Raw genomic sequence first — 24,181 nt, 5'->3', positions numbered from 1 at the left:
CATCCTATAAATGTATTTTCATCAGCTTTATGTAATTCAGAATCTTCACTTCCTTTGCTCTCCTCAGTACTTAATGCCTAAAGAACAGATTCTGTGGTTAAAAACTGGTATTGCTATAAAGCAATGTAATAATAATATCCTTTTTCAAGCCAACTCCCACAGGCTCCTCACTAGATGGTTTAGTCGAAAATGATAGTTAACAGTTGCCTCGGTGTTTTCATTAGTGGCTAGTTTTTCTTTTTTTTTAAGTTTTAGTTTTTACAGAGATAAAAGAAAGCAAGCACAATCTGTTCTAAAAAGTTTCTGAAGTTCCCACTTCAGTGTTGTTGATTCAAAGCAGTCCAATAGACTTTTTTTTAAGTCTTATTTCTTTTTTTATGATGTGCCTTTTAAGAATAAGCTTGGTTTATCCTTTATCCTCTTTCTGCAGACACAGGAGAGTCAGATCTATACTCAATATCCAACTTCCACAAAGAGAAACTCATTCTAACTTCTTTTTTTTTTTAATGCAAAACCTAGAATTCAATTTTTAGGTCGCTCAAATACCTCCCGATGCTGATAAACAGGAACATAATCCAAGCAAAATAAGTGTCTCAAATCCTCACAGCTAAATTCCAATTTCTGTGCAAATTTCAAATGTTGCCCTCTGGTTCCACAAGTTACACGTTGCACGAGCAGATAGTAAAGGCAGTGACCCGATTTGTTCTGCCAAGTATATAACATGTCACAAAATATTGCAGAGGAAAGCTCAAAATTAGCCATTCCAGCACCTTCATAATCAATGGAAAAGAACACTGGACTCCCCCGAGCCACCAAGCAGGTCTCCAAACTCTGACATTTTCATTATGAGAGCTTGTTTTCCAAGTCATTAATTTGCCAGCATTTCTACAGTATTTCATAACTCCAGAAGAGCAGCAAACTAAAGCGTCTTGAAATCAAATGCCCAAAGACTTCCCATCCACTGCTACTCACAGAAAACAGCTGTTTTTTGCTTAAATATCCACCCCAGCACGGCCGTGCCCTCGAGCTCAGAAAAAAAGCCAGAAGCTGGGAACACTTTGCTTTTCCCTCTCAGCTCTAGGCAGCCACGATGGGAGCAGACTTCAATAGGGGAAAATATCAGGCTGAAAAACTCTGGTTAAAGTCAGGCATTGAGCATTTGAGCATTCACGAAGTCATTGCAAGGATCCTCTGGCAGCAAAGTAAGGAAAAGCAACAACCTGCAGGACTGAGCTTGACTCCTAAAGAGTTAGACAAGCTTTTAAAGATCTAGTCTTTATGCACTCATTCTAAGAGATGCCAGCAGCTACACTTGGCCACATCTGAGTGCAGAGAAAGAAGACATCCCTGGGCAGAGCCCGTCAGATTTATTATTTTCTCTGCTTCCCATAAAACTTTGCATCGCAAACCCCAATTTTTTATACAAAATTTTTTTAAAGGAAGCTAACTCTTAAAGCTCCCAAAAGAGCCACTAATCCCTAACCAATCCCAGAAGGCAATCTACTCAATGCATTTTTCCTTGACTCAAACTCCTGCTCACTGTCATGGGAATAAGTTGGGCAACATGAAAAATATACAGGTGGCAGAAGAGAGACATGTGCAACCAAATGAATCCAAGTCAGGGTGGAGGCACAATGTGGAAAACCCTGCCTGTGGAAAAAGCACCAACTTCATTACTTAATACTGTCCATGGATTTTTGCTTTTGTTATGCCCTTTGCCATTTATGTGCTCTAAGCACTTGCTGTTCAATTTAGGAGAGCACCATAAACACAACTGGAACCTTCAAAACCGTCATTGTGACACCAAACTGACCCGGTGTGGAACAGGCCTGACACCACCACCTAAGACAGCTCTGAACTGCCTGGCTGACATGGCAATTCCCTCTGCTAAGAGAGGGGCACTGTCTCAATGGGAAGAAAAAGTGATGTGGGTCAGCATTTGAAACCCTTCAGCTTCATTTAGACCCCACCAAGATAAATCCAGCTGAGCAAGCCCCCATTCCATCCCTCCATCCAGGGCCTGGCACCACACATTGATCCAAGGAGGAAACACTTATTCACTTTTTGCTGAAACAAAGTATTAAAACCATCAGAGCTGGCAATTGAGAGTATCCTTCAAAAGACCAAAAGCAGGACAAAACTTGAGATTTCCGAGTCATCCATTTCATACACATCCTGCAAGACAAAGACTTGAGCACATACCACCTTTGAGATATTTTTTTTCTTGATCTAGAGGATAAAGGAAGAAAAACACAATTGCCACATGCCACAACAGCTGCTAGTTGTCAGCTGAAATAAAAAGGAAAATGCCATTTCTGCTCCTAAAACCAGGACCACAAGTGTTGCACCCTAAAGCAGGACACGGCCCTCAAAGGTAATCCCTGGGGGTGTTACAGAAACACCACCCTTGTGACAGCATAAGGAAAGTCAGCAAATTATTTCTGAGGACTTTATGGCCTCAAGAATACCAGAAGGAAAAAGAAAAAAAAGAAATACACCTCATTTCACCTGCATGTACTCTACGTGCTCCAATATACCATACATTTGTCATATTACTGTGTGCATGTTATTATCTGGGGATACATCAGAAACTGCTACCAAGGTAACAAGGATAGTAATAAACAGCAACCAGGGGAAAAACACCACCAGGAAGACAATGCATTACCTCAGGTTATGTTTTCGCTCCCCCTCTTACAGCCTCTTTGGTTATTAACATATCAAATATTGGATTTGTATAATTTGACATCTTTTGCATTTCTTGAGAATTAAGATCAGAGTTTTTAATAGCTCTGCTGAAGGAAAAAAAAAAATCTCATTAAGGACTGAAGACAAAGTGCTCTGAGATTTCTCACACAAGGGACTCTCCAGAGGAGACATATTTGTGTGAGTCAACAGCATATGTCACTCTCAGAAAATAACGCATTTGAATGAGACCTTTTCTCTGCTAGTTTTACTTAATGAACAAACAGAACAAATCTTCAGCACTTCTCTTCAAAAGTGTGCATGGCGAGGCATAAGTTAAACTGGTTTTCAGACTTCACCGTGGCAGGTAAAAGAATTTTCTGATTCTGGTGCAGATCTTGGGAGAACTGGCAGCATAGGGCAAAGAAAAGCATTTATTTCCCTTTTTATGGTAAGATGACAATTCAGCAGCCTAGCAAATCCTTAAAAAGAAGTCTCTAGTGGATGGATGCAAACAGAAATGAGCCCAGGCACCTCTGCTGCTGTTTTGCCAATCACATTTATATACCTGGCCCAGATCAGCAAAGGGAAAATTGAGCTCTTTCAGGGGCCCAGATGGACTCTCAGTCTCAGGTCTTGACAGTTTTCATTTCTTAACTGGTTTTCAAATGAATGTGGATGTTTAGAGAAGAATTTCCATTTTCATTCAGTGTATGAGAATGGCCTTTCTGGATACAGCTGTCTCACAAAAGAAGTCACTGCTTGATCATGCTTCCAGCTCATCCAAAAAAAAGCTGAGGACTGTAAAGACTTGCCAGGGGAGCACTTGGGAAGGACTGCTGCTTCCCCAGCCTCTCTTATCTGTGTGCATTGAGTCAGGTCCCCCAGCTTTCATGGTATATTATTATTATTATTATTACTACTACTACTACTATTATTACTATTCCCAAAACAACACCAGAAGTGATACAATAGGAGGGGGGTGACGTGGGCTCTGCTTTGCTGAACACTAACATAATTACACATGTTCCAGTTGCACCACAGTGCCTTTCTGTCTGGAAGTGATTCACGGGTCCAAAGGAGCTCAAATAGAATTTAAATTCCCAGGGGAGGGTTTACAGACAAAAAAGGAAAAAATATAAAAGTCTCAAAATGGGTACATTTGATCTAAATGTCTTGGAGAGAGAGATATTGAAACTCCACAGAACTATATTTAGACTCACTTTTCAAAGGATAAATGCACTTCAAATCTCTTCATTAGCTCCATTCTTCAGCAATGGTTTATTCTGCTGAAAGCAAACCCTCTGTACTTTAGAGATGAGTGTAGTGGCCCCTCTTCCCAGAGTGGTTACAGGGCATTGGGAGATTAAGGGTCCCTTCCCACCTCAGACACGTCCCCACAGAGACACGGCTGGGAAAGAAGATACTTACTAATTCAAGGGCTGTCAGCACATTTGGGGTGGAAAACCCCATCCAGTCGAATTCTGGAAAACCCCATCGAGATCAACCCACGGCTGTGCCCACACCTGCCCCTCTCCACCCAGCAGGACCAGGGATCTCACTCCCCTGCGTGCAGACACCCGGGTGAAAGCAGGACAAATTACCTCTGAGGCAGCCCACTCCTCTGCAGCAATTAAACAGAGAACCAAAACACCCTTTTTAGGATGACTAATTGTTAGACAAGACACATCCCACATGTGGCCCGCTCCTCCTCAGCATCACCAGTCCAAAACTCAACATGCAGGGGGGAGCAAAAGCATTCATTGCTCTCTTTTGGTTGCCTCTGAAAAGCCACACAGCAGTGACCCAGGGATGGATCTTCCTGCAGAGCCAAGGCAAGCTGCCTCTGGAGTCCTGTCCCCACAGCAAAACTGCTGAGCATCCACCTGGAGCCTGGTGGCCCCTGGGGACACGGTGTGCAGGATGGCTGCTGACACAGCAGCTCCAGCCCTGCTCCAAATGCAGGTCAGCTCCTCTCTGCCACCCTCGCTGCTCGCACAACACAAACACGGATGCAGCACCCACTGGGTTGGATCTGGACCTTGAAGAGCCCTGAATGACCACACCTCATGGTGCCACGGGTCACAACACCCCAAGGCCACGCGAAGCAACTGCCTCCCAGCTGCAAAGTGCCACACAAGAGCCCCCAAACTACAAAAGTTTTTACCAAATTTCAGCCCAGAAAGTCGGTCAGCTGCCAAGAGGGCATCCAGTTTGAACAGATCAGGCACGACCTGGAGGGACAAACTTGGCAGACTCTCCTCAAACCACTGCAGCAATGCATTTTACAGAGAGAAATCCCCATGCTCTAAGTCAGCTCAGATTTAAGAAGCCTCATACTTCAAATGTCTCTGAAGGATACTAAAATGAAAACTCGGTCACACTGCACTGTGACTACTGTGAAGCACTATTAAAGAGAAGCTAACATTTGTTTTCAATTACCCAGCGTATATTTGAAAGACTAAAATTGTCTCCAAAGTATTAAATAAATGTGTGTGTTTACTGTGCGCCTGTGCATGGAAAATGAAAGTTGTCTGACAACCATTTCCAAACACCAATATTTTACCAATATCATTATATTGACATATAATGAGTGTCCCTGGGCTTCAAACCATGTTAAAAAGTAAAATTGGAAAGCAGAGGTATGCTAAACACTCCTCTTCGAGATGCAGAATAAATGCAAATGATAAAGTTAGGATTTTATTCCCATATCTCCATTTTGTTCATAGTAGATCACGTTGCCATTTTAGTCAAACTCTCCCAAAAAAACTGACACAGAGAGCAGGAAAGTTTGTGGCAAATGCAGAATGACATCCATAAATTTATGAACTAACTAGACTGACATTCAATGCAATGCAAAGTGTTTGCCAATCAATAGCCACGAGCATCATTTCCCCGCGAACACCATTCCTGTGCCACAGCCTCCCACCAGCAACAGGCAGTGCCGCTTCCTGCTTAACTTCACCATCACTGCAATCTCCCCTAATCAATGATATCGACGGGTCTGCAAGATCAAAATCCAGCAAGCACAGCGCCGAGGCAGCGGACAATGGGAATGGGTGTGTGGCGGGGACGGCGCGGGGTGCGCGGCGCTCCGGCGGGGTTGCTTAGCAATGTAACCCGTGCCTGCCCATCCTGCCGCTGCTCCTACACACAGGGAGGAGAGAGATTTCAACAGCAACCCAAATAGCGGCGAGGAGAAGCAGGAGGAATAACGGCATGCAAAATAAGTGCTCTGCCTTTTCTGCGTGATTTAAGAAAATTTAACTCCCGGCTCTCCGTAGCATCACGGGAAGCAGGGTGGTGCTGGTTGATCTAGGCAATGTCTTGCTTCCCCTGCTGGCATCCCAGTGACTTCAGTGCAAAGCTTATTGTGCCCAGAAAGAAACCCGAAAAGAAAGCTGCTCTGGGAATTGGAGAGCTTGGGCACAGCCACAACAATGGTTTTGTCCCCCTTTCTGTTGCAAAGTATCACCAGAGTACCAAGTTTTCCCAACTACTAAACCATTTTGCTGGGATCTCCAGTCAGGATGGATTAACGACACCAGAGATTGATTTGAGACACTGACAGCTGTGACAAATGAAAACCATCTTATTTAAGGGCTGCAATGCCATAGCTGGACATAGCAGGCAAGGCTCTGGAGCAGTGCTCTGGGATGTGCAGATGGGACAGAGGGGCCCGTGCTGCCTGAAGCCTTATCCAGCAGATGCTGCTAATACTTAGATAAAATGAGCTATATAATCTGCCTCACACAGGAAAGATACTGCACACCTGAGCAACAGCAAGGGAACAGGGTGTTTAATTTTTTGGTTACTCTTCACATCAAGTCCTTCAATTAAAGACTTAATTCAGATTTTTTAGACATACATTAGGTGCTAAATTCCTTCTGATAATTGCCCAAAGTGACCCGCAATGTGCACAATAAAATCCTGCAGTTTCTATATTGCTCCCAAATAGCCCCAAACAAGGCCATGGGGGTAAAAAAAAAAGGGCTTCTCAGGCCCCTTTTGAGCACCTGTGCAAGCACCAGGTTTCTGTGGGCAACTTCCCCACTTGCTCAGTATCAGCACCTTCGCTGCCCAGGACACAGAGATCCCCAGTGGGGACCAAGTGAACGGTCAGCAATGGCAGGGTGGATGCAGCATCCCTGTGGAGCACACACGAGGGATGTCTCTGAGTCAATCACTGAAAATCCCTCTGCACCAAACCCTGTCAGAGCATTTAGACCATCAACTAATAACTGTCAATCTCCATTTGTTTGCAATGCTGCAAAGACTTCCATAATTCTCTTAGAGATACAAAAGAGGCGCTCTGGTTTTCCTTTAAATGAAAGCATGTGATAATGTTAGCTGCTGGTAAACCTCGGAGACAGTATTTATACAGCAACAGAAACATTTGCAAAGATGGAAAAGAAATGCCTTTGGGCTGCAAGTCCTTAAAATCTACAACCCATACCCTGAAAACTTTGATGCCTCTGCCTAAGCACGCTGCAGGATCTGTGCCTGTCGGTGTCGTGATCACCCCAACAGGGCCACACTGTGAGAAGGAAGCTATGAAAATTTGACAGTGTATTATTCTTTTTCCTAAGGCCTTTTATTTTTTAAATGTAGAGGAGGATACAGTAGACCCAGAAACTACTGTCTCCCCCTTGTACACAAGAGGCACAGCACAAATTGCACAATAAAATACCTTGAAGCCCTTTCCTAAGCAGAAGGCAAGGCAGCGTTGATAATTTATTGCAGAGGATCATGTTCTTCCAGGTACCAGGAGGGAAACACTGTCACTGCATTTCAAGCATCAAAACCTCCTGGAAAAAAAAAAGTCAGGCTTGTGCCTCTGTGGTCACTGGAGGTAGATAGGCAGAGGTGGTGCTGCTGTATTAACAAGGTATCTCACTCCAGGTGCTAAGAGATCTCCCATCCCTGTGGGCCCAAGAAAGCCTGTCCTGGAGAGAGGGCAGGGACTCACACTGGTTTGCTGGGTGGCTGCACGACCCTGCAAAGGAAGCAGTAACACCAGTGGTTTCTCCTAGTGCATTTTTTATGTACCTCGATGACCTGAGCAGAACTTGCCAGTTCACGCAAAGCCAAGTGAGTGCTTCTTAAATCCCACCTGAATGTGGGCAGATTAACAATGGAGAAAGGAAGAGGAAAGAGAAAATGCTAGAGGGGAAAACCAATGCCCAGAGCAGGGGGAGATATTCAACCCAGATTGCTTAACTGGCAAGAGGGGCCAGACAAGTAGCCAAGTTTATCAAGGTTTCATGCCTTTAGCTATACAAGGTGTATATAATCCAAAATATTCACCACTGTTTTCATTGCCTGTCACACAGGGGTAATTCCTGTACCCAAGGGCAGGAACACAAAAGGAGGTTGAGTCAAGCAGGATGACCAGCTCAGCCCCACACCTCCTGCTCCAGTTGGATGCTGTGGGATGATTCCCAGGCAGGGATGTGCAGTGCTGTACAGGATGCAGGAGCTAAAGGCTCACCTCTGTTCCTGGCAGGGTCCAAAGTTACTGCACATCCCTGCCAGTTCCTTCTACCCATGGAACAAGGATAACTGTTCTTAGCATCTTTTTCCTGCAGCTTGCAGAGTGCTTTTTAAAAAGAAGCAGGTGTGGAGAACTGCTGGTGGAAAGTATCATAAAAAAAAAAAAAGCCACCCTCTAGGTGAAAATCTAAAGTACAGCAAACTCACTAAAACAGGATGCAGCTTTTCAGCTACACCATCCCTGTAGCTTCTCTCCTCCCCTGAAGTTAAATTGAGGCAATTTTCATGAATACGTTAAATTGGCATGAAAAACTAAGAACGAAGAACAGTTTGTTTCTGCTTTGGAAATCCTTCTCTCCTGGTCTATTTAGATTTCTTGCCAGTATCCAGCATCTCCTCCACTTTCAATTTACCTTCAGTGTTATCACACATTCATTCTGTGATTCCTCACTGAAAAGAAAAAAAAACATCAGCAGTAATTCAGCCTTCATTTCGAGGTCACTTAAAGGAGATTTCAGCTGCCCGACATGGTGCAGCTGAGGACTCCAGATTATTCACCTGTTGGTCCTGCAGGTGCTGTTTCTCTGAAACTAAATAAGTGCCCATCTAATGGAAGTTTTTCCAAGAAGGAGCTGGAGTGGCCATGGACGGAATGGTAGAGAGGGCACAAAGTAAAATTACATCATCATAAGGGGTGGGGGAAAAAGGAGGATCTGGAACCACCTCCTTTTAATGCAAGGCAGAATTCTACTGTGCTGAAAATACTGACTGGCTGCTTTCCCAGGTAAAATGCCACTGCTGAAAGAAAGAGTCAATTACTGCCTCAAGGAACCCCCCTGTCGAGGCAAAAGAGGTATTTCAGACAATGTGTTGAACCCTCTCCGTGATTAGAAGAAGAAAAGAGAAAGCTGCCTGAGCGTCAAGCCAACACCTAGGAAATACAGGAAGATGTGGGCCCCTTTTTTTACCAGAGGCTGGCAAAGGGGGGACCATCACATCCCCTGCTCTGGGCTGCTCCACCTCCACTTCAGAGCAAAGCAACCTGGACCAGCCCAACACGCTCAGTGTTTGGCACAGGGATGATGCCAAATACTTCAGAGGAACCTGCAGGGACTCTGCTCAACTTGCTATCTCCAAGAAACTTGCCTTTTTTGTTTTCATCTCCCTCCCTGGCAGGGACTGGAGCCTCCTGGAAAGCCCTGTCCACAGCGGGCAGCCCCGAGGGTGGGGCCATTTGAAGCCACAAAGTCCCTCTGTGGGATCAGAGATTCCTGTGCTCTCAGGGAGGCAGATGGGCTGTTGCCATTAACTAACCCCATGTCAGGTCTTCTCCAAGGGTTTGCTGAACCTACCCAGGCACCCAGTGACCAAAACCCTGGTGTCAGGGGTGAGGGAGAGGAGTGTTATTGCCCTTGCAATCACAGCAGGTAGAGCTGTGAGCCCATAAGGGTCCCTGGTGAGAATTTTATCTTCCATCACCTAACAAACACTCAGTTTTGGTTTAAAGATATGAGAAAAGCCTATTTTATCTGAGAGAGAGAGAAAAAAAAACCTCTATATACACACATGTATCTGTCTATAGTGTGTGTATATATAAAATATACATATACATGCACACATTTCACAGCTTTCAAAGAAGATGACAGCACGTTTTCATATAGTGCATCTGAAGAAAAGGTCTTGTATCAGTGCTATAGCAGAAAAAACTTCATCTTGAAACTCAGGAATGAAGGGAAAAAATAAAAGAGAGAGAGAATGCTTTCCTTCTTATCATGTCTGAGGAACTCAAATATAGTGATGGAAAGATATAAAACCTCAGACAGCAAAGCACTGCTCTGAAGACCACAATATGCATAAAACCTCCTGCAAGCCCTTGTTAAATGTTCCTACCCTCCAGCCCATACCTCCAGGGTGCAATTTTCAGGAGACAGAAAGATTTAATGTGCTTTGGTTGAAATAACCCCCTGGATTCTCGCTGCAGAGACTGTCATGACAGTGTGTTCCTCTGGTTTATTATATTAATAAGCAGAGTCATTCAGAACTCAACATGATGTGGCTCTCTGACTTGCCCATGACTGTGTCCCCAAGCTGCAGCAACACAGAGGCCTCTCCCCCAACCCCTGCTTGCAAAAGAAAAAAATAAAAAGCTTTGTTATTTTGAGGAAAAATAACCACAGCTGCTTACAAACAAGGACACACGTGCAGGAGGCTGCCACGAGCACACAGAGGCAGGGGCTGAATTCACCCCCAGTCGCTTCCAGTTTCCACCCTGCTCCCTTCCAGGCTCCTTGGGATGCCAGTGATGCCCCCCCAGTCCCAAGCCCTTCATCCCACTCCCACCTCCATCTCATCCCTGTGCACCCAAGGAGCATGTTAAATGTCTTCTCCACTGACTAAAGCCAAATAAGAGCAGAAAACATAAGGCTGTTAAAATGGTAAAGAAAGTCTAATTCATAAACAAAGACCTCCTTCCTCTCCCTGGTTTAAAAACAGCCCTACCCTTGCCCGAAATCACATGAACTTCCCCCAAACCCTCTAATCACTGCTCCCTGCCTTTATTTCACAGCTGGGACAAGCACCTTATGTTTATGCACCCTGGGCAGCACCACTTGCATGGTTCTGAAGATGCCCCATGAGCAGCACTATTATTACCACTTTTCTGGGGTGTTTGGTTCAAGCACAAGCAGAAAGGAGATTGCATGACTGCTGCTGTTATCCCCATGTACTCAATGCATGAGGACCCCAGCTGATTTTCTGCTCCCCTTCCCATAAAGGCTTTTTATTTTTCCCTTACGATGCAGCCTCAGGAATATGTTGTGTGGCAGAGGTTTTATACCACGTAAATGATGGATATTGTTCATGTACTGATTATGTCAAACCCAGCTGTTCACCTTTGCTAGGACTGCAATTACTTTAATAGCCATTGAAAAACTAAATTGGGGAGAAAAATAACAGAAACTTTCCAGTATGGCTTTCTAAACTAGAGCACTGCCAAGAGTGACCTGACCTCAGACAAGTCACATGTAGCCACTTATTTTAAAAATTAACTGAGCTTGTCCATGCATGGAAAACTGAGCACCCTGTAGGGTTCTGGGCACAAATAGGTCCCAAAAGGTTCAAAACTCAACCCAGTCACATCTTCTTCATTTATCACCACCTGCTTAAGCTGCTACAGCACCCGGATCTTCCCATCAGCCAAACAACTTTCTAACACTGACATCAAACACGCAGAATAAGGTCAAACAGCCCACAAGACAAGCACATTGACCCTCACCTCTCCTCTTTACAACAAGTTCACTCTCCTCCATAGAAAAATGTCAGTACGAAACAAATTTTTTCAAAGGTCCCCTTTTTGCAGTTGGAGCAACCATTCCCCATTCCTCCACGTAGTTCCCCTGCTCCTCCTCCTCTCCCTGGATCACAGACAGATGCCAAGCCATGGAAGTTATTCTTTTACAGCATCTGGTTCCTTGGCAGACTCCTCAGGCAATTATGTTCATAGTTTTAAAGCTGTCTCCAGCTCTGCTTCACCAGTTTGCTGCTTTTGGCTTGTAGCAGTCTCTTCTCATCTTCCCTGTCCATCACACTGGCTCAATGTTGCTCTTAAAATATGGGAATCAGAGCACTTGCATCTCCCTCTAATTAGGAGCACAAATAAACAACACCCCACGTTGTTCTTTAAACACAGGCGCTTATTTTACTTTCAGAGCCATTTTCGGGAGGCCCTGGGCACTCTCTTGGTCTTGAAGCACCACGTACTTGGAGTCACGTGAAACGACTGACACAGCTTGGACAATTAAACCTCCACATAAACAAAGCAGGGGTTTTAATTCTTTTTTTTTAGAGAGGTTTGCATTTCTACTTGGATGCCCCCTCTCACCAGCAGTGCTCAGAATCACTTTTTTTTTTCTGCAGAAAAAAAGGTAGAAAAACACCCACACAGAACCATGGAAATCCCTACCTGGAAGGCTTCTGGATGAATGGGCTCTCTCACAAAGAAGGATATAGTCCAGCCTTAAAAAAAAGTAGCAGGGGGGTGTGGGTGTGGTGGGAATCCGTGGTCCCCAAAGGTCCTCCCAACACCATAGGAAGGATTTTGCATTTACTACCAGTGAAAGGCTGCAGACAAACGGTGAGGGACAACATAGGTCATCTCCCTCATCATCAGCCCAAAGCAACCACCTCCTGGGATAAAAGGATAAGCTGATGCTTGATCCGGCTTTTCTGATTAAAGCTGCCAACACCTAACAGAGATCCACACACCTGTTCAAGGACCTGCAGCTCATTTTGGATGAGCCGAGGCAAGGCCACCACAGGGTGACAACCTCTGGGCACCACTGGCTGGCACAGGGCACCAGACTGGGCTTTCCAAAAAACAACAACAAAAACAAAAAAAATCCCAAACCACACTGTCTCAAGGGCACAGAGTCACCACCCTGAGGTCTCACAACTTAATAACAGCAGAATAAATTTGGTGGAACTCCAGCTGTTAAAGAGGCATCTCAACCAACTTCACACATTATCCTCTGGGGATGCTTCATGGAAGCACCTTTGCAGCTCCTGACCTCCCAAAATTCTCTCTTTAGAGAAGTAAGTAACAGCCTGGCCTATTCCTCGCTGCTTCCTACCATCGCTGGCTCAATGCCCAGAGCACAATTAATTGGCCTGGCTTGTGAGAGTGTACATCCAACTGAATGGTGTTTCTCTGCCTCAGGAAAAACCACGAGCCCATGTCCAAATCCAGCCCGGGATCCACCAAGAATAGCTCCTGCATCTCCAAACCTGGAGAATGTATGGCCACAGCCAAGAGCCATGATGGGAAAACCCACTGTGTGACTCTTTTTCTTTACTTTTTAGCACAGACACAGCTTAAACCTTCTCTGTCTCTGGGCAAATGCAGAGTCCTCACCATGAGGAACAGAGGGACATTCACTGACTGATGGACAGACAGACATGAGTGGTGCAGCCATGGCACTGGCACCCAGTTATAGCAGGTCTGTTCATTTAATGGGGCCAGTGGCTTGAGATGCTTGTGCTGGGCAGGTCAGAGGAGGAGGGATGCTCTGCTCCCCTGGGCAGGAGGGAAGCTGGATGCTCTATCTGTCCTCATCCCCAGTATCCAAAGGCCCCATCTGGAGCACGGAGCAAACAGACCGAAAATGGTGCTCCCTCAGCACAACGGGTGCAGCAGCACTGGGCTTCCTCATCACATTTGCACAAACCTCCTGTCCCCCCTCTCTGCTGCAGAGGTGCCCAGAGCCCAGCTGGGAGAGCAATCCTGGGTAGGCAGGGACACAGGGCATATTTATCCTTTTTGAAGTAATAAGCCCATAAAGAAAAAAAAATACAACAGATTTAAGCATTTAAATGCATTTCCATAACTGTTTGCAATGATTCTCAGGCAGCAGCCTTCATTAAACTGGAGCTGAGGCTGAGAGCACCAATTAGCAGGATTTAAAAAAAAAAAAAAAGTAATGAAACTGCTGCAGTTATCCCCAAACAAGGAGCACAGGCCCAGCCTAATCTTTTATGCCTGGCTTTGGTGGAAACGATGGTGGGTTAATGCTCCAAGAAGGTGGAGTGCACAGTCCCCCTGAGCAGCCCCAAGGCCATTTGCACAGCACCATTTGGCTGTTGGAGGAGGAAAGATGTAAAATACAGCAGGTCTTCCCTACATCCACTGCCATAGAAGCAAGGAAACAAAGGAAAAAGAAAAGTCCTGGCAAAGCACTGGTGGACACCTCCCTCTGTTCATCAGCCCCCAGGCAGCTGGAGGAGGAACCAGCAGCCGTGAACTGCCCAGCAGGTCTCAGCAGTCGCTCACACCCACTGCAGAAGATGCCTGAGCTACTCTAAAATCACATAGAAAATTAAAATTACTCTTTTTTTCCAGTCATTTGATATTTTGGCAAATGCTTTAGCTTTATGCTGTGCAGGACAGTTCTACCAGTGGACCGTGGCAGTGTGGCCCTGCTGCATCCCTGCTACTCAGTTCCCACCACGGGAACTGCTTTCCAAAGCAGTAAAATTACTTATCCAGTTTTCCAACCTACAAAAGCCTCTATATCAACTTTGTCCAGTTTAGCCTCAGATTGGCAGCAAAAGACACTCAATTGTGCAAAACACAAACCAACAGAGAAGATCAAATCATCTATTTAAAGGGTGAATGTTATGGATTTTTATTTTTTCTGTAAGAGCCATGAGCAATTATTTTGGAGCACAAAGATCTTAACCATTCATTTATCCTGAGAATAAAAGTGGGAGAAGGGAAAATGATTGCTTTTTCATTATTTGTCGCACTGCCAGTACTGAATCAAAGTCAGAGGACTGCCAGAAGATCTCCTTTGATCCAAATAACTATCATTCTCATAAACATTTCTACAGGGAGAAAACCCAAAACCCCAGTCCAATCTTTCCACCATGATTCTAAAGATAAATATATGAACAACAAAAGAAATCTTCTTCTTCTACACATAAGACTTTGCCATTCAAGCCAGGCACAAAAGCTTTTTAAAAGAGATGCTGTCGGGGGGGGATCCAGAACTGGACTAGAAAAAGCCAAGCTTGAAGATTCACATCATCAGCCCAACACTGTAACATCACTCAGAGCGAGTTTGAGAGATCAAAAAAAATTTTATATATATATATATATATATATATATATATATATATAAAGATTTTACATCAGGAACCAATTTACTTTTGCTGCTCCACAGAGCAATCACGCCTCAGGACCCGCAGCTAAATGGCTGGAGCTCACATAACTGGAACAGCAAAGAAAGCAGCAGAGAACTTTAATGGTTTATGAAATTCAATTGAAATTGATGGTTGGAAAAGTGAAACATTTACCACCCCACCAATTTAACACCAGTGCACACGTGTGCATGTACACACAGACATGGACCACAAAAGGTGGGAGCTCATTTTCCACTCACTTACATGTCCGTGACCCCCACAGTGCTCCAGGGAAGGAGATGGCACCCTCATAGACTAACTGAAACAATATATAAATATTTTAACACCCCCAGACCTTTTTCCACCAGAACCTTTAATATAAAATCCATCTTTTGTGAAAATGGCAATACATTATTACGACCTGCCCCGTTCATGCCTCTGAAATATTAGAAGCCACATTCTGCATTTCATCTTCAGCTAGAGCAGGAACTCAAAAACCCTCCCTGCTATTTGAGAAGACTTTGAATAAAGTGTTTGCAGCTGATGTACTTTTCCAGCACAGATCTCTTCTGTTATGAAGCCTGTCTCTGATGAACAGTAGAAAAATATTGTTGACAGGGGTGTACTTTTCCATCAACTCAAAAATATCATTTTGCAGAATATTTTCACAGCTCAGCAGAAGGTGGAAAGAAAGACAATATTATGACTAGATAAGAAAGAAAGAAGACATTCGTTATAATTAGCTTATAGTAGTTTTCTTGTTGGTTTTTGGCTTGCTTGAACAAGGTTCTTTACTAGTCAGAACCCCAACCTGACTTACAAAGCCTTCAGGCCAAACTCATGACAATCAAAGATTAACCTGGGTAAAAACAATTAGAATTTGGCCAACTTTAGACACAAGGCAACAACAAGAACCACCAGTAACCTTGACATCATGACCTCTAGTGCTCCAGGTCCATGGTCAGAGGGGTGCTTTGGGATGCATCACCCCGACTGAGATGCAAGAAAGGAACGGCCACATCCTGGCAAGTGTCACACTATCGTTAATTGAGCAACTCGAGGCACAGTGACACTGCTGACTCACAGAAGGACTGAAACACCAGGAACCACTGCTCTGGAGCATCCATCATGCCACTACCATGGTGCCCTGGGAGCAGGCACAGACATGTTCACGTGGGCACTTCCCACAACCACACCACAACTGAGCTCGCTCCGGTGCGCTGAACCAGTTGATTCATGGGGAGGCTTTGATGAGCAAATTAATCATTATAACTTTTAACTGAGCTAATATAGGCGTCATATGTTGTTAATTACACAATGCAGGGGGAAAAAAAAAAATCGCGAATGAATTTAACCGCTTAATCTAATCGGGATGTCAAGTTGTGTTTTAATTACAAATTGTTGTGTAGCAGCAAAGCATCTGCTGCAATTCAGCGACTCTGGTCCCACAGCGTCTCACTTGTGTGCTCAGCATCCAGCTCTGCTCACTGCAGCCCCAACCACCCCCAAACACCAGGCCAAGCCTGTGGCACTGAGCTTGGCATGCTCAACCCCCACCGTTTGTAACCCCTCTTTTAATCTGAATGAACATTTCCGTACGCGGGGGCAGAAACCTCTACGATCTTCCTCCAACTCAGTGCTTGTCAATTTACATAAGCAAGAATCAAGTGGCGCCTTTGGAGCCTGTTTCCTCTCGGTCCTTTCAGTTAAGGGGAGAGGAAAAATAAAATGAGATTACAAAGAAAAACCAAACAACAAAAAAAACCCAAACAAACAAAAACAAACAAACAAACAAACAAAAACCACTCCCAAACTTTGTAGTGCCTAGAGCAAGTTTTTACACCCAAATTAAAATCCCTGAATGTTGTGGCTTTTAACGGAGACACTGATACAGCCAAGCAGCCGTAGCAGGGCAATGCACCTGCCTAATGCATCAGCTTGAGAATGTGTTACCACGAGGTACGTGATGATGACATTGCTCTCTGTCCGACTGTCCCTGCAGAAAAACATCCACCTGCCAATAACTCTGCTGGTAATTACCCAGAGAGCTTCAGGGAGGACAGAAGTCCTCTGAAATGTACAGCAGAAACATGGTATCTAAAAAAGGAAAGGCAACCTATTGTTTCCTTATATTATTTTTTAACTTGATAGAGCTCCTAATTGTCAAAAAGAGGGGGAAAAAAATCAACACAGCCTCAGAGCACATTAATGTGCTTCAGATTTTGCCAGTTACCCACGTTAAAGCAAAAACCTGCAGTATTTTTGGTTGGGTTTTTTTTTTGAACACCAGGGGGCTGATTACTGTGAAATGATCTTAGGCTTCTCCCACTAAGTGGACAGATGGATTGCTACTTTTGCAACTTCTTTTTGCAGCGTTGAATTCAGTTGCTGGCGGGAGGCTCCGTTCCAGCGCTCTCCAGCATCATTTCTCTCCTTGCACTTGTCATCTCGCTTCCCAGCCTGAGGCTGGGGTATGGAAGGGGCTCTCTCCACGGCACAGGAATGTGCACACACCCTCTGAGCCAAAGGCTGGACCCCACTATGTTGGTACCACGTGAGCCCTGCACCTCTCTCGTGCCCACCCTGGAGGAGAGAGAATAGCAGAGGCACAGCACAGCCCCACACCTGGATTTTCATGCCAAGGGAGCTGGTGGTGATGATATGGAGAGAAATGCCACCAGCACAAGACACACCAAAAATGAGGTCTCTCCAGCATTCCAGCAACCAATTTGGAATTTAAAGGCTTCTGCGAGGTGAGAAAGAAACAAAAAGCACTGCTAGGCAAAAGTCATCTCCTTAACTATTCTTTAAAGGAGAAATTTTATAAAGTGAAAACTGAAACGCTGCCAAACTTCATCCCTTTTTCCCTGACAAACACGTCGAGTCCATTCAAAGCGGTTCACAAACAGTTGTGAACAATTTGGGTCTCTGGACAGCAGTCACTCTACTTGCAACCCACCATTCTCACAGGCAAAAACACAGCTGGTCGGAAGAACTCAAAAGAAACGTCTCAGCATTCAGGGAAGGGAGTTGCTCATTCAGAAGGTGCTTTTTAGTAATCAATCCTCTGAGGGGACTGTGCCTGACGTGCCCACTGTTGGGCATCATCCTACTGCAGCCCAGGGACTGCAGCCCCTTTAAGACAAGGACAAGGGACAGAAGGAGGAAACACTCAGTTTGATCCGAGGAAGTGAAAAACCCCAGGAAAAGCAAACTGCCAGCCCCAGGAATGACTAAGCACAGAGCCAGGCAAGGCAGGCACGGGGCTGGCTAAAGCAGCCACACAGCACCCGTTCCCAGATCCGTGCCAGCTCTGAAGATGTGCTGTGTGGAAAAGCCATTTCTGAGGGGAGAAAAAAAAACAAACCTAAAAACAAGGACCCAGTTCTTTAGCAAACCTGTGAACTGCCTGTGAGTGTCTATAAGCGTCCTCATCCGTCTGTAACTCCTGCTGATGCACAGATAGCAATATATGGGTCAATAATCGTTTATCTAGAGATATGTGTCAGCCCATCTCTCCTCCACTCTCTGACAAACCTTTTACAACAACCACTTACTTTAACCCTGAATTATCTGCCTCTGCTCATCTTCAGGGAGAATCAGCACGGCAGAGAAAGAAGCAGGCAATTCCCTGTGATCTGAAAGCTCACTTTCTAAATCAAATCAATTTTTCTAACGTAATTTGCCTCATCTAAATCACTGACCCATGCATTTTCTCACAATCCTTTGACAAGCGCTGCACCAATTGAAGCAAAGCTAAAACACTTCAACCAGACCAATTCATAGAAGTCTTTAGAGGAATTCTTTCATCACTTTAATTAATTCTTTAAGTACCACAGTGGGATGCTCTGAATTCAAACCCAGTCCGAGGAGTAATGATTATACTAATGGGAGAAGCTGCGCAGTAAATAAATGCAAGTGCCCTGCTGAAAGACATCATTTTCAATAGGAGACTGCCATTCAGGGAAGATAACTGTGTTTTGGAGATAATAACTCAGATGATGAAGTCCCACAGACTGGAGCCTGAAACAGCAATTCCCAGACTCTCCACACCTAACAGGGAAGCATTTTGATGGATACACATTAGAGCTGGAGCTGCTCCTGCTCTCGGCCCTTTGCTGGCCACTGTCCCACCACGATCATCACCTCGGACACAAGTCCATGTAGCAGCTGAAACTGCAGCAATACAGGACTGATTCAGCCTGTCCAGCTGCAAACCCTCTCCCCTCCCTACCCAGCCTTCAGCTGGGGCTGAGCATCAGCCACGAGAGCTGGAATTTATCAGCGGCTCTTTGAACACAACAGACCACAGGCACAGGGGAGGGATGAGGGTTTTGCAGCCATGACAAAAGGAAAATGCTCGATGGGCTCAGTGCTGGAAACCACTCATGGGGCATTTGCCCAGGAGACACGGGGAGCCAGGCTGCTGACACACACCTGGACTTGTCTTTATTGGCACCGCTGGCACAGGAAGGCAAGGTGGGACTGTCATACTGCAGGTGAGCTGTGGGGAAAGAGGGCCTAGGGCAGTTTGGGAAAACATCTAAAAGTTTGCTGGTTGGCGCAGGAACCAAAGCAATGACTTCTCATCGACCTTCCCTTTTTTTTTAATTGGCTAAATGCAATAAAGCCTTCTAATGCATTCACTGTGTTGGGCTGCAATACACTTTCAAGAGAAAGGGGAGAAGATGCTTTAACTCTGGATGAGCAGGATGCTTTGATAAGACATAGCTGAAGCTGTATCCAGGAGCTGATACTTGTCAAAGCTCTGCATCCCCCAGGGCTTACAGCAGACACCAGCAATCTCATTATGACACTATAATAAGTGAAATAAGGTGCAGAAGATGGATATTTGGGTTGTAAAGGGATATGTTTGAAGAACAGCTCCTCAGTGCAGTCCCTGAAAAGATGTCCCCAGTCCCCATGGGCTGCCCAGCTCTGTCATGCCAGGGAGGTGAGGGCTGGGCACCACCACCTGGGCTCTGCTCTGTAGATTTCTCTTCAATTTAGCAATAAGGAACATAAACTCCATCTCTCCATTTCTACTTATGACTTTCCATAACAGTTTTAACAGGCTGGTGCAAATCAAACACAGCAGAAGAGCCAAGTGTTAATTCAGCCCTTCCCTCACATAACCCATGGCACTCAGCCTCACACTGCCAACTCTGGGGCAGCCAAGAGAGCCCTAACACTCATCCACAGGCCTCAGGACAACTCAGGATGGGGCTTGGAGATGCCAAGCAGCTCAGACACCAAAACGAGCCAGGGCTGAGACATGGAAGAAGTGATGGTGCCAGAGCAGGGTTCAGCACACCAGGGCCAACCAATTGGCCACACCACCTCAGCAGGCTCCCATTAAAAGGAGCCTCACTCCTCAAAGAGCAGCGGCATAAAAAGTCAGCTGTCATCAAAAAATAACCCCAGAGCTCAGCTTCACCCAACACCTCTGTTCTCCCTCCTGCTGCCCCAGGGCCCCTCGTGGCGATGATGGAGAAGACAGACCATGTCTTTGATGGTGCCCACCCTCTTCTCTAAAGCCCTTTGAGATCTACAGGTGAAAGAATGATGAATTATTCATATTTAAAAAGGAAAAAAAAATGGCTCAACTCTAATAAAATTCATGCTAGCTTGTGTTTTTCTCTTCCTTGTTTCTCGTCTTTAATGGAGTTGAGCCTTTTTTGCACCAATACTCATGCTAATAACTTTCAGTGGACTACTCCTAAGTGAAAGAGAGGAAATGAATAACTGAGCTGCATTAAAAGAAAGAAAAAAAAAAGAGGAAACCTTTGTATATTAATTCTCATAGCTGTCAGAGATGAGGATTTAATCATGTTAGTAACTAAGCTACTCCATTATTTCCAAACACCTTGGAGCAGAATGTCTTAGTGGGAGATGAATGAGATAGTGGGACTGTAACTGCCTTCCAAGTGTTTTCAGAGCATAATCTATGGCTCATCACCACGTGCATTTCAAGTCCTTGCCCCTTCTTCTCCAAATAACCTCCAGCTGTAAATGTATTTACACGCCAGGTATTTACATGCCAGGCCCAGCTCCTTCTTTAGAGCATTTACCACTCTCTGCTTAACCATTTGTCCCTGTTTAATAGATTTACCTGGCTGTGGTTTTGGATGGGTGATAGGGATGGAAAGCTGTGGATTCAGGTCATCCAATAAATGACAGGACTAAGCAGAGAAGAAAGTGGGTGGATACAGGAGAGGTCTAATGGGCTGTGAAGAGCTCTGCCAAAGCAAGCAGCAGAAGTCCTGCTGCATCCCTGAAAACCAGCCACGCTCAGGAACAGACTGTACCCAACAGCCATCGGAGATGGGAAAGGCAGCTCATTCGCCAACTTTTCCAGCTCTAACTCCCATGATTTGGGGATGGCTGAGGCACAGTGGCCTTTGAGCTTGCCCTGACAGAGCTCTGCTGCTTCCAGAGAGTTTACCTTCCTCTCTGGGTACCTCTGCTGCAACCTTTTCAAAGCCTGATTCACGGTGCAGGTGTGTGCTGTATCCTTTTTGCTCTGATCCTAGTGAAAGATAGTTAGACTTTGTGTTATTGGTCCCCTCTACACCCAGCTCTCTTAAGTGCCTTTGAAAACCACCAGTGACATTCCAGACTGCTGTAGCCCTATGGAATCAGGGACAGAGGTACCGTGGGTGGGCAGCTGTTGTCTCTCACCAGACCAGGTGCTCACGCTGGCCAGGGACTTGCCCCATGCAGACATCCAGAGCAGCTCCTTCCAAAACTCATCTCTGATTTGCTACTTTGTCAATCAAAAATCCAGGTACCAAAAACCAGTCAGCAGCTACTGACTATTTGCCGAGTTTCTAATTACTGCTCGTTGCATAGAAACCTGCTCCATCTGCTCAAGGGTTCCCTTTTAGGGTGCACGGCCTCTGTCTTTTCTCCGTGTGAGTTTCATCCTTTTTCTTGAGCTGCAGCATAAATGTTTGTTTCCAGAGCTGCAGCATCCATTAGACAGCCCTCCCTCCCCGTTGTGGCAAAGGTCTTGCTGCTAAGCAAAAGCTGTGGCTAATTGACAACAACTCCTAAACTGAGATATAAAGTAGCTGCGTCTGTCACTCATGCAAACAGCTGGCTCCGGCAGCTCAGCTGCTAAATAATGGAAAATGGTTCAGTTTTCTGACTCGGTGAAGATCCTTTATGAAAGAAATGAACATCTCTGGTGCTACAGAGCCATGCCCTGATCATTTCTGCATCTTAAAAATCTAACATTGCCCATAAAATTCCTAAGTAACATAAACCCTGTTCCTTCTACTACTCTCCCAATCAGAAAAACTGGATTTAAATCACCTGCTGGCAGGTTTATTACAGGGCCCACAAGCAGATAAGGTCCTGTGCACCAGCCCTCTGCACTTAACGGGAAATAAATCTCTGCTATGCCATCTGTTTTTGAAATGTTTCCATACAAGCAAAACAAAAAAAACAAAGATAACTTCACCTCTCATTTAACCTTCTAAAGGATTTTATTTCTGGGGTAGAGAGGATGACATTTTCCCCTTCTCTAGCAGAAATGTTTTTCTTCCCCAGGCTGATTCACCCCAGGGCTCCCTCGGCCCATGACCAAACTCTCCCAGCACTGTGTATTCTGGGCACCTGTTACCCCTGTGTGGATAATTGGCTTGGGATGGGGACAGTTGCTTGGCCAGAGGCACCACTTCCCACACCATCCAGTGGGCTGGTCACAGTGGAAACACCATCTCTGAAGCCTCCTGAACCCCTTGGCCTGGCCAGAATAAGGATTTTCGTCCCTGCTTCTCCATTTAGCCCCAGGCTGAATTGCATCAGTGGGATTTTTCCATCGTTTCTTCCCATCCAGGGCAGCTCTGTGGCACTGTCACTGATGTCAAGCTAGAACTGCCTGAAAGGGGTGGTTTTACACCACCCCTTTTCTCACAACCAGCACTCTGGCTCCTGCAGAGCCTTTCACTGGATGGCAGCACCATTCCCCGGGGCAGGAGGACACACAACCCCAGAGCCCTGAGCACCCTCTCCCCAAGATTTACCACTTCTATCAGCAAAAGCCCATCCTCCTGCCACTGCAGGTCTCCTCCTCCACTGCAGGGGAGCGATGGGGCAGAGCAGCTCCTGAGGGCCAGCTGGTGCAGGCACAGTGAGATGAGCAGAGCTGGTTTACATGCAGATTCCAATTAGTTTACTCAGCAGACGGCAGCCCCGTGGAAACCTCTCTGTTCCTGGCTATCCCTCACCCCTCAGGGCACCCCTTTGCTTCGCCCCTGACTACCACCACCACCAAAAAAATCAGAATAAACAGAGTTAGAAATCAAATGCTGCACTTCATTTTCACTCCTTTGCCTGAAGTTGCAGGAGACAGGACAGGATGTAATCGTCACTTTCAAAATCATCTCCTGTGACAGGCAAATTGATCAAGTGGGGAGGCTGAGCTGCTTTTGAACTTGAACAAACTCACTTCCATGAAAGATGATATTTACATTGCCTCTCAATAGTGTTACTCTCCAGATTTAAGCCATAAGCTGCCCAGAGTGGTTACGTTAGCCTGCTGAAAGGCGCATACCTCTTGCCATTCCATCACCAAAATTTGGAAAGAAAGAGTGGTTTTGGTGGGGGGAAAAAAAAAAAAGGGAAAAAAGAGAAAAGGAAAAAAGAAAGTGTGCTTGAATCTGGAGCACATCATAAATTCATGAAGCTTTCTAAATGCTGTCAGAAACAAACACATTTATGTAAACAAAGAAAAGCTCAAAGTGTGCTGCAAGAGAATTTTTGGATAGTGTGGAAGAAACATTAGTATTTACATTGCACCTGAGACTCAAGTCCATCGTGCAGGCTACTGCACAAACAGTGAAGTCCTTCCACACTGAATTTACCCACCACACAGTCCAAGCAGGCCTGGCTTTACATCCCATTGCAGCACTCTACGTCACAGAGGGGAATGGAAACACCCACTGGGCAATCCCCATTCCCTCCCATAAGTTATCTCCAGGGACCTCTGCCTGCCCATCCTCATGTGGGAACAGCTTCCCCTGAAATGCCAGCTGGGAAACTCCCGACAGCATGAAATCGAAGCATCTTCCACGACATCTAGAGCACCACATGGTAACTCACACTCCCCAGCCTCCGTGGCACTTCAGTGCGAGAGGATCTGACAGCCCTAGTCGGGAAAGCACCACGTGCCAGCACATCAGCTGAGCCACTGACAGGGGTAAGAGCTAATGCTGTGCCAACAAACCAAGTCACCGCTTGTCATTAACAAACATTAGTTATATTTAGGCGGGGAGGGAAGGGGGAACCCAGTTCTGTGAATTAAATTTGTTGAGCTGACAGTATT

At 45.5% G+C, this 24,181-nt stretch overlaps 1 protein-coding gene across 5 annotated transcripts in view; it reads right to left on the bottom strand.

Annotated features, from left to right (window-relative positions):
* TMEM132B (transmembrane protein 132B) overlaps positions 1-23,729 on the bottom strand; it is a 227,175-nt gene extending 203,446 nt beyond the window's left edge. For 2 of the 5 annotated variants that reach the window (XM_027689453.1, XM_027689452.1), the window contains exon 1: positions 23,649-23,721. Coding sequence is in view for 1 of the 5 variants with exons in the window: in XM_027689451.1 (XP_027545252.1) it covers positions 11,450-11,483 (34 nt within the window). In the remaining 4 variants the exon portion in view is untranslated. Of the gene's footprint in view, positions 1-11,449; positions 11,489-23,648 lie in introns of those variants that run through there. The other 3 variants (XM_027689456.1, XM_027689454.1, XM_027689451.1) reach the window with 3 other exon arrangements.
* Between the last annotated feature and the right edge of the window lie 452 nt (positions 23,730-24,181).

The sequence above is a fragment of the Neopelma chrysocephalum genome, unplaced genomic scaffold, assembly GCF_003984885.1.
Source record: "Neopelma chrysocephalum unplaced genomic scaffold, ASM398488v2 Primary Assembly neopelma1_77, whole genome shotgun sequence".
NCBI lineage: Eukaryota > Metazoa > Chordata > Aves > Passeriformes > Pipridae > Neopelma > Neopelma chrysocephalum.
This window is presented reverse-complemented; position numbering and strand designations above follow the sequence as displayed.